Here is an 11,487-nt window from a genome sequence, read left to right as displayed (position 1 = left end):
AAAAAAAAAAAAAAAAAAAAGAAAATATTCCAGAGAAGATGCTAAAGTTGTATCTATGAAATACGTTGCAACGGTGAAACAAGTTTCATATGCCGGAAGCTTTTGTCAATTTTTCGAAATTGATATATCGTGCATAGTCTAAGCGTTTGCGCATAGGATGACCTATTTTAATATAATCCACAAATAGATTTATCGTTAAATCTAGTCACTCGAGAGTAAATATGGGAGAATCGAAAAAGATGAAACGCGCGTATGAATATCGATCGAATCCATGAAGATCCAACGAGTGGAAAAGTCGATATGTCGAATTATTCGGAAGTAACATTTATTACAAAAATATTTATTTTATCTGGAAAGAATGAGAATAAAAATAAGAAAATTTGTCTAGAAACAATCATAAATACATTGATATTCATTTGTTGTTAATAAAATTAGAAGATTCAAAAGAATCTTATTGTAAATAATTACATTTTACACGTGATATCGTTCAAGATGAAAAGCGAGCATAAAATTAAATAAAATTAAATAAAACGTAACCACGAAAATCTGTCGGTCCCTCTTACGATTTATAAATCTCGACAGTCTCGATTATCGATCAACGATCGACTATATTGAAAATCAACTCACCGATACAGCATCCGCTCTTGACGGTCAGCCTCCTTATAAATCTTGTAATACATCGCGATCATGATGATCCCGGGCAGCCAGAAACTGACACTGGAGCTGATCACGGCATAAGGTTTGTTCACTTGGAACACGCACACGTCCGGATAATTTCTTCTGTACTCGAGGTGTTCCTCGGTAGTGTACCATCCGGCGAATATCGGCAGGAAGCTCATAACCGTTGGCGAGCACCAAACCACGCTCAGCATGGTGCTCAGTCGAAGATTCGTCATGATCAACGGATAGTCCAACGGTTGTACGATCGCGTAATAACGATCCACGCTGATGCAGCACAGATGAAGTATGGAAACGGTGCTGAAAAACACGTCCAACGAGTTCCACACGTCGCACATAAAGTAGCCGAACAACCATCTTCCAGAGAGTTCGACCGACGCGTTGAACGTCATAGCGAAAATGGCGACCAACATATCCGCCAACGCTAACGAGACTACGAAGTAATTGGTAATTACGCGAAGCTTCCTGTGCCTCATCACGGACACGATCACCAATAAATTGCCGAACAGGGCGCAGAGAATGATGAAACCCATCACGGTGGCTTTCACCGTTAAAAGAATAACGTGCTCCAATTCGTTATTCTCCTCGTATAAGTTGGAGGAATGATTCGATTGACCGGTATCGACGAAAACGTTCGAAAGATCGGGTAAATCGGTCGTATTCACCACCGATCCATCTTCCATCGTTTCGTTCGCTTCCATCTTCTCTCTCCCTCTCTCCCCCTCTCTCTCTCTCTCTCTTTCTCTGTTTTATCGATGCATTGACCGCTGTAATCGTTCGATTAATTCCATTTTTCGATCTCCTCTCTTTTCGCACGATTTTCTTCTTTTTTTTTTTTTTTTTTAAACGAGATTTCGACGTTACCGAGAACGGAACCACTGCTCCGTTCTCCCTTCCGCTTCTTCGACGACCTCGACGAGGAGGCTGCGAGAGAGATCCTGGCAGGCCATTGAAGAACGGAAATGAAGTTTGGTTTAGTTTGTTAACGGGGGATATCGAAGGGTTTATGCGGGTTAGATGTTGATAGAAGCTCCATTCCACAGTTTGATGGTTTCCAGTCAAACACTTTAGCGGGATAATGCGAGTTGAAAAGCGAAATGGGATTGGTCGGAGAGAGAAGAGAGAAGTTGGTTTGTACGGATTCGAAGCTTAACCAAGATTCTCGAGACGATTCGTTGGAGACGTTCCAGAAGGTACGTTACACGGATGAATTTTGATCCGATGTATGATAGTTTGAGGCGAAGTTTGTCCCTCCGTCCGCTTTTCGAACATGGTAAAAGCCTGGAATTGGAAAAGACAGAAGATTGAAATTAACCAAGATATTCGATAGGAATTTTAATTCTCTATTATTTGAATCGAGTTCAGCTATGTATGAATATTATAAAATACGACTATTATTATTTATGCGATATATCGTTGCATTTATAAATCTTTTCTCTAATTTTTATATCTCTTTTATCCTTATTTGAAAGATATTTTTTATTATTAAAGATCGAAGACGTGGAAAATTTAAGAAAATAAACTTATTGAGAATCATTTTTTCAAATGATTGAAGAAGATATATATTTTCTCGATTAATTCATTAATTATATATTTTTTTTATTTTTATATTTTTACCAAATTTTCGAATTACCAAATTTTCTCGAATTTTAATTAATAAAAGGGAACTAGTTATGATATTTTATATTTTACTTTATTCTCTTCGATATTGATATTTTTTATTTGTTTAAACAAATAACATGGTTTATTATAATTATTAATACAACACTTGGACAATAGAAGATTAATTAAAATAATATAATTATAAATATATATACCGTATCATTCTCAAAATAAACCAATATTTTTATATTTTAAACGGTAAAAAACAAATCGCTCCATATATCGATTGTTGGGAATTGCACAACGTCATACATGATTTAAAATCATCGTATCGTTGAAACGTGCACATCGGTTCGTTTCGCAGAATTCATCTGTGCTTCTCTATCACGGAGAAAATTAAATTTCGAATGGAACGGGATTACGAGAGAATTGGGTGGAACAATACCTTGACAAATATATAAATAAGCAACGGTTGATCGAAAGATCACCAATTTCTGAAGGATTGCATCATACAGAAAATATTGTTAAACCACGGTTCGTTAAACTACCATTGAAATTGCTTTCAAAAAATTATTACGATGATGTCCATAGATGCAAAAGTGTCACGAGATATTTAAGATTTGTTATTAAATATTATCCTTACGGGTAAAAAATCAAATGAGATTATTCAAAGAAAAATATATTTTTGAAAAATCCTGTGGAGAATTATTATTTCTAATCAAACGAGAATTCCTTCTAAAATCATATTTTTCTACCGTCAAACAGTAGAAAATAACGTTATCGCACAACATCAAATCTTCTGGGAAATTAAAATGTATTTCCTTCCACAGGATTGTAGAGAAAGTGGAAACGAAACAAGAAATCTATATCTTCAACGAGCCTTTTATTTCCATTAATCATCCGTCTGCTGACAATTTTAATCGCAAAAAGTATTGTTGTCATGCTTTGACATGCAAACTCGCAGGAATAATTCTTTAAATGCAAATTTATATTTATTGCGGCTATTCACAATAAGATTTACAATATTACACTCACATTGAACAGACATGAACAGATATCGATTCTGAATCTAATATTAGGTTTTTAATTAATGATAAAATATTTTTCACGGTTTTAAGAATTGTTCGATATCGTTAAATTCTCTTATTTCTTGAAACATCTGTATATTGAATTCTTAATTTTATTCGCGGTTAATTTTTATCGATTTAAAATAAATTTCTCTCAATTATCGATCTCTAATATACAGAATAAATATTAAATTAATTATGCGATTCAATTAATTATTGTTGATCATTTTCTAAATTCTCATTTATCAATATTATTTATTAATCACACTTATATATTATTAATTGAACTTTCAATTTATTTTGATTATATTCGTAATCAATAATTCATTTCTTCGTCGATTTAACGAAATTAAAAAATCAGCACCTATGCGTTTCAAATTGAACAAATTCAAAGATTTTCATCCATTTATTTTCTCACTTTTTTCCTCGATTAACGACATCAACGGTCAATTCATTTCGTGAACAAACAACGCTTTCCTTTTTTCTCAATTACAAATACCCATTACAAAATAATTGACACACCAACTATTTTCCTCGATATTTCAATTTTCCATCGATAATTGATCGATCGATTCCACGGTCAATTAAACTCGTCCATCGTTTTCCACTTTCTCTTTCGGTTTTTTTTTTTCAAACAAAACATTACATTAACCTATTCATACTTGGAATAAAAGTGGCAAACTAACAAACTGTTCAACGATGAAAATACAATTTTAAAATAAAAGTATTAGAAATCATCCCCACGATGCTATCATATTTATTTCGACATTAATCATTGAAAATTGAAAATTGAAATTATTCATATATTTCGTTTTAATTTCATTAATGAAGCCAATTACAAGTAAAACTTCGCTATTAATCAATGCTAGGCGATGTATATATCACGGATTTTCCATATTTTTTTCAATTAACGCTAAGAAATGAAGATTTGAAGAATTATTTCCTGAATATTTTAAGAAATATAATAATAAAATTATGTTTCAAAGTGTTTCATGTGCTTCTAGAATTTTACTCGTAGAAATATTTATATTTATGTGTTTTTTCAAATAAAATAATCTACTTAATAATAGATAAATGTATTTTACGTGAACCATTTGAAAATTAAATTGAAAATTTTAGACAATATATTCTGAATAATTTTTAATGAATATATTAATATATTTTTATGGCGAAGTTTAACTTTGAACGTTGACCTAACATAAGATGAATTAGTAATTATGATCTCTTCCTTTAAACATCTCAATTATATTCTCAAGCATCAAGATGTTCCGAAATCAATTAGATGAAACTGTAGACCGAAATATCCCAAGTTTATTGACGCATCAAGGATGGATTTGTATCATTACTAATATTGAATTATTAAGAGGTAAATACCTTTTCTCATTAATTTAAAAAATACAGATTTAAAATACACTTTCTACGAATTGGAAAGTAATTTTTAACGCTTGAATTCATCTCTTGATTTCTAAACAAATTAGGAGGATAATATGGAAAATCCTTATAAATTTTACTGTCATATTAAAATATTAATTCGTATATTATTTAATGAAAATCAAAAAATAATTTGCCATTTTATAAACATTATAAACATTAAAAATCTAATTGTTTAGAATAATGAAATAGCAATGTAAACGAGTATTAAATCCAAACAAAACTTGAAACCTCTCCTTAATGGAAAAAATGTTACAAAAGTTCGAGAGCACGAGGTAAATTTTCATTAAGATTGTGTCCTCGGGCACAGACATTGCACCTGGTACAGCAATTAGAAGATTCGTGTATGGGAATGAGAACAACGCGTGGTTTGTTTCAAGCGATAAATCGTGGAATTGCAGATGACGCTGTTTTCGAATTGTGAAGTGAAGAAATGTTTGAGATATAAGATCGTTTCGTAAGATCGTGTTTATTTCTATCTATGATAGAACAAAAATTATAACGTAGCGTAAAATAATCTAGGAAGACGAAAAAAATCTATGGTTTGTTAAATTTAATAAAATTTATGTAAGAAAGGATAAAAAAAATTAATTAATTATAATCCAAAATTAAAATCTCTAAATCTTTTCATTTCGGTATTCCTTTTTTCTTTTAATAGCATTGTAAGACACGAAGAGCAAAAAGAATATTGAATATAAAGATTAGCAATAGATTTGGAAGGATATAGAAGGATATGTGACTTTAAAAGCGTTAAAAGCAGTATAACATATAATATAAAGCAATTGTCATTATATTTCAATATATCTTATAATTTTTGAATTGATAATATTAAAAATTAATCAAAGGAAAAAAATAGTGAATTAAAGTTCAATTTAATTTACAATTAATCATTATTATTATTATTTTTTTTCAAATCAAGAAATTTTTTAACATCATAATTTCAGCTTCGTAAAAATTATTTTTAACGAATCGTCCGAGTTTTTTAACAAGCATCGAAAATACATATGCACTTATGAACCGGCCTGATGTTTTATTTTATTTTTCACGGTAGATGTGGGCTTTGTCAATATTTTTTCGCGTGGAAGTATTCGTTTTTTTGGAAGATGGAAAAAGTATTGACGAAAAATATAATATTGTTCGGAAATAAACCGATATATATCTACGCGATAGTTTCGCATAAAATATAAATAAATAATAATATAAATATCTCGTATATTATTTTATGAAATAATTTTAATATTAGTTTTTTAAAATTTTTTAAAATGGAATTTAGACCTTCTAAATTCTAAATTTCTAAAATGTTTATTCAATTTTAATAAAATAATATTCTACAATGATTATATTTCATATCATATAATTTAAAAATGATAAATATATATCGAAATTAATATTCAAATAACATATTTGAAGGCAAAAATTTTTGCAAATACTAAATAAATTATTAAACTCTTAAACAAATTTCATCGTGACAATAAGATGACAATAACGAAACATTATCCATTCATTCAAATCATCATTCTTGAAGAGAATTTCACCATAAATCTCTACCATTTTATCAAATTACTATCCAATATGGGACTCTTCCATTACTTTTAACTGCAGGAAAGTATAGTATCGAATATAACGTAGCTACAAGAAGACGATTCATTCTTTCACGAAATAGCACTCGTAAATCGAGAAAACCAAGACGTCGATATCTAGCTCGTAACAAATTTATCCCTTATCTATTTCCTCAATTTCATTCTTTCGCATTGTCAAGTAAGAAGTTCGAATCGTAAGAAGCTCTATCTTTCTATCTCCTAAGATCCACCTACGTTCCGAATATCTTTCGTTATTTGCAATTTTTCACTTTATGCCGATTTTATTTACCACCTCCCCCCCCTTACGATACGTAGACACTTTTATGAAAGGAACTCTTACCGGAAATACTTGGACGAACTTGAGAAATAAATCTAAATGGTTTGCATTAATAGTGATGAATGATCGATAGCGTTGAAATGAAAAATGTGACAGAGTTAGAAAGAAAGAAATTGTAGAATGATAAATTTTTAAATTTGAACTCTGTTTCATAAATTCTATATTAATCTATATCAATGCACAGAATGTTCTCTAATTTTAATTAAATTTTCGATCATTCTAAACTTTTATTTTATATTTTTATCGAGTGATATTTTTATTAAGAATTATTAATGAATTATTATTAAGTAGTATATTAAAATATGAAAGATAAAGAAAGAATATTGAATTATTCTTTAAAAGTAAATCATAAATCCCTTAATTATTAATTTAATAATAACAAGTTTTCCAACTAATTCAATAATAAATAATTCTTGAAACTTTGTTGAAGACACGTCGCATCATAGTGCTTCGCAAATAATCCATCGTAAATCTACGATACCAACGATATTTAAAGATCAATTAAATTTTCAAAAATTTGATTCTGATATAATTTCGATGACCTAAAAACTTATTTGATCGATCTATGAATATATTGACTCATATCATATGATATATATTCGTAAATATCAGAATGTTATAGAAAATACAATAAATTTAAAACATTATTAGATTATCATATTATTATCATATTATAGATTATTAGATAATTATAAAAATTCACATAAATAATTTTTATAAATTTATAGATTATTGAATAATTGTTATAGGATAATATATTTTGTATTTGCACGAATAAAAAAATCATAATTGATCGAGATATATTACAGAAAAAAATCAACAATTACTATTCCAATATTTATGAACGTGATTATATTGTATTATACATAAAAGGATATATATTTCTCGTCTCCTGAGAGTAAAAATATCTAAAAATATCTAAGGGAATGGAATATTCAATAAGAATCGAATAATCCTTGGTGTGTACAAAGGTGAACAATTTACCTCAAGGTTCCACAGGTGCTGTGATTCCCGACATGTATCGGACATGATCGACGTGAAATTCTTATTTCGTTTCTTCATTTACGATCAACATTCTGCTTATCGATTCTTCTACTGTCCACATTATTCTAAAATATATCACTGACACTATTCAAAATTATCTTCGATTCACTTTTAATTTTAAAAGAATTTTTTTCCATACAATATCTTGTATGGAATTGACTCTGATGATTTAATTTTAGATTGTTATTATAATTTTATTATAATATTTAATTTAATTTTACTTTTAATAAAGTAAATTATCAATTGTTTCTTTTTCTTTAATATTTATCTTCCTCTTTTTAAATATTTATTTCTTTTTTTCTTTTTCTGTCAATTATCAATTACTCGATATCTTTGGATCGATTACTTTCAATGAAATAAATTTAATCTTTTCAGTTGGTAGTTACTATAAAATTTATTTTCTTCAGGGATTCACATTTTTTTTAATCTTTCTCTCTTTAAATATTTGTTCCCTTTTTCTTTTTCTTTTTTTTTTTTTTTGTTATTAAAGAAATTATATATTAATACACCGATTGAAATTATATATATATGAATCCAATGAAACACACCGAATTAATCACACCGAAGAATTAAGATAAAATACAATGTACATTGATTTTAATTAAAATATCCACTACAATTATTTCTTTAAAACATCGTTATTCTCATTTCTCTTCAATATAATTGTAATTAATTGTTGGCTTATTTTGAGAAATATTTTCCCGTTAAAATCGAATGAGATCATTGGATTGGTGAAAAACATTCGAAAATGCCGAATAAAATAATTAAATACACCTTGCTAACGCAACGTTGACTAACAACCAGCAACACTCGCAATTAAGTAGTATCCAAAGTCTGTCACGCCACAGAACTTAAAGCACCCTTGTGTGTGCCAGGATTTAGCGAATTACACAGGAACCGGAGTTAAACTCCAATCTTATTGGCGACAGTTCTCCAAGTTCCACTAAAACAACACCTAAACTCGGCCACATGTTTCCATCTCCCCTCGTTCCATGATCCTGTTCCATCTTCAAAAATAAATCAAATAACCCCACAATCGTTAATAAAAATTGATCTTTCAATCGATCGAACGATTCCCTATCGCTTAACAAAATTAATCGATAATCGATAATTTTTTTTTTAACAATCTTTTAATTCCAATTCGATAAATAAAGTCGTCAGAGTTATTTTTGCAAGAGACACGTGCCTCTGATGTTTCCTCGTCGTAATTATCCTCATCATAGTTATCCGATCGACTCGACAAGTTCGAGGATAGTCGTGCAGAGAACGCGATAGGGTACTCGTTTACGCGAAATATCGCGATACAAAGAGAGGATTTTGTTTACATGGCGAGATGGAGCGGCGAAACGCGACGAGAGCCCGTGTCCATTTGGACGGCTTGCCAGGCCGTAGTGAACTGTGAACATACTGGTTTCCCGCTTTCCGCCACCCTGGCGGCAGCACCAGGGTTGTCTACACCTTAGCATCCCTTGCGCGGACGCCACCCTTCATCCCCGCCACAAGCGTTGCGCGACATTCTCGTTTCGACTCTCATGCCTACGATTCGCTCTGAAATTCGCATTTTTCTGATATTCCAATCCAATTTTCAACAATAATTCGATTGGAATATAAGAATTTTCCTCATATCGTTACGAGTAATTTTTCACAAATATCGTTCGTAATGTGAATCAATTATTTGTATAATCCTCCGACTATATATTGGCTATGTACGTAGCAAAGTGAGATTTAAGAGATATCAAAGATAGTTGCTATTATAAAAATTGTCATACGTATCTTTGTTGTAAGAAAATATATTTAAAGTGTCATTTTTGGAATTATGATATACACGAAATATGCATATGTGAAATCTTTGCAAAATGAAAACGTTCGTCTTTATTAAAAAGAAGAATGCGAAGAATGAAAGATTTTCTTTAAAAAAACGTCTCGTAATGAAATCGATTGCATAATAATCGATCACCTAAAATAATTCCTAAACATGGAAACAAAATATCTCGAAACGACATCCAACGAAGCGTGTTGCATCGAATTATTTTGGAAAAATAAAATAAAAATAAAAATTCGCCTAACAAATTTGCTTTCAATATATCCAACGTGATTATCGAAGAAAGAAAATCAATGAGGAAACCTTGTGGATTTCTCCGCTTATTTCTTAGCTCGTGATCCAGTAATAAGGACGCGTCATGAATTTGTCGTGCATTGAATTTCTTCGTACTTTGCTTGTGATATTTGAAGAAGAGTCTGAAACCTTTCATAATACACGTTGAATATTTGAAGCGAACGGAAATACGTTACTTTGTTCAAGCTTCCGTGTAAATACGAAGCAAAATGTGTATCGAACAGAAATAATAAAATAATAAATATAAAATAATATTCATCGAAAAGAGAAACTTTTGCAAAGTAAAATCAGAATAAAAAGCGTACATTTTTCTATATAAAATTCTAAATATCAAAAATTACATAAAGAATATTATGTAATATTTTTATCTATCTAATCTCTGTTATATCTATTTTCCAACTAATTTTCATAAGTTATTCAAAAATATGATTCTTCGTTATCTCGAAAAATAAATATATTGTACAAAACATTTCAAACTAAAAATAGACATATTTGAACAAATAAACAAATATTAATATTGCAATTTTTCTACGCTAGAAAAACTGATATTTGTAATTTTTCTTCCAGACATTTAAAGCATCTTGATTCGTCTTTTTTTAAAATGCGAAGAGGATTCCATTGATTTCAATTCGATTATTTTATTTCACGTATTATACGTTTATTACAAATATTATTCTATCGTGAGAAAAAATTTCTCAAACATTTCTTCGTTAAATTTTAATTTCATTTTGCGTAAATATTCAAAATTCGAGCTATTTATTTATTTTCATTTTGATTCGTTTAATATTTCACTCGCAACTTCTAATTATCGGTTGGTAAATTTAAATGCATTTACACGTTTGTACTCCCATTTACCGAATAGAAATCCTAGACGCGTCAATGCAAACAACAAACCCGATAATTGCAAATAAAGGAGCGGTCTTTTCCTTGCGCTTAGCCGAGAAAGAAAAACAGTTCGATCGACGATCATCACCTCTTTACTTACAACTAAGTATTCATGGGCAAACTGATCCAATTTGTTCGATCGAATTTATTTAATCCGAAAAAAATTCAAATAAAAAAAACATGTGGTTTAAAAATATTTATATTTATTAATTAAAAATAATGAATAAAATAAAAGAAATTTTTCTTTAAACATGATAAAATATGAAAGTAACGGTAAATTAAGAAATATAAAAATGAATTTCAATGATTTGTTTTGGATTAATGTTTATTTTTTGAATATCGCAAAATTTGATAGTCGTTATTATTAGGATTTGTTGTAAGTACAATAAAAAAGTGATGATAAATTTTACAAATATTATTAAATTTTATTAGTATTAATAAATTTTTTTGCATAAGACACATATTTGATAAAAACGAACAAACGAAACAAAAAACTTTTAGAAATAAATTTGTATAAATATCTAATCATTTAATTATACCATTTAATGATAATGTTAGAAAGATTATTATCAAAAAGATTTCAAGATTGTAAATATAATTATTTGACCTGAAAAAAAAATAAAAGATTTATCTTCTAATTTTATAAGTAATATCTTTTCTTTTTTATAATTAATTCAATTCAACATTTTCTTAATTCCTAAAATGATATAATTAATTCTCCTTGATCATTTATTTCTTCTGTGAAAA

The 11,487-nt window shown here is 29.2% G+C and overlaps 1 protein-coding gene across 1 annotated transcript in view; it reads right to left on the bottom strand.

Annotated features, from left to right (window-relative positions):
- Positions 1-7,974, bottom strand: part of LOC102675416 (octopamine receptor beta-1R-like) — a 58,613-nt gene extending 50,639 nt beyond the window's left edge. Inside the window, exons 1-3 of the mRNA XM_006619291.2 lie at positions 7,680-7,974; positions 1,444-1,959; positions 628-1,392 (exon numbers count right to left, since the gene is read on the bottom strand). Of these exons, the coding sequence (XP_006619354.2) occupies positions 628-1,392; positions 1,444-1,469 (791 nt within the window). The 5' untranslated portion in view covers positions 1,470-1,959; positions 7,680-7,974. The remainder of the gene's footprint in view (positions 1-627; positions 1,393-1,443; positions 1,960-7,679) is intronic.
- Between the last annotated feature and the right edge of the window lie 3,513 nt (positions 7,975-11,487).

The sequence above is a fragment of the Apis dorsata genome, unplaced genomic scaffold (genome assembly GCF_000469605.1).
Source record: "Apis dorsata unplaced genomic scaffold, Apis dorsata 1.3 scaffold_400, whole genome shotgun sequence".
Lineage (NCBI taxonomy): Eukaryota > Metazoa > Arthropoda > Insecta > Hymenoptera > Apidae > Apis > Apis dorsata.
The sequence above is the reverse complement of the archived record's forward strand: the minus strand, read 5'-3'. Positions and strand labels throughout refer to the sequence as shown.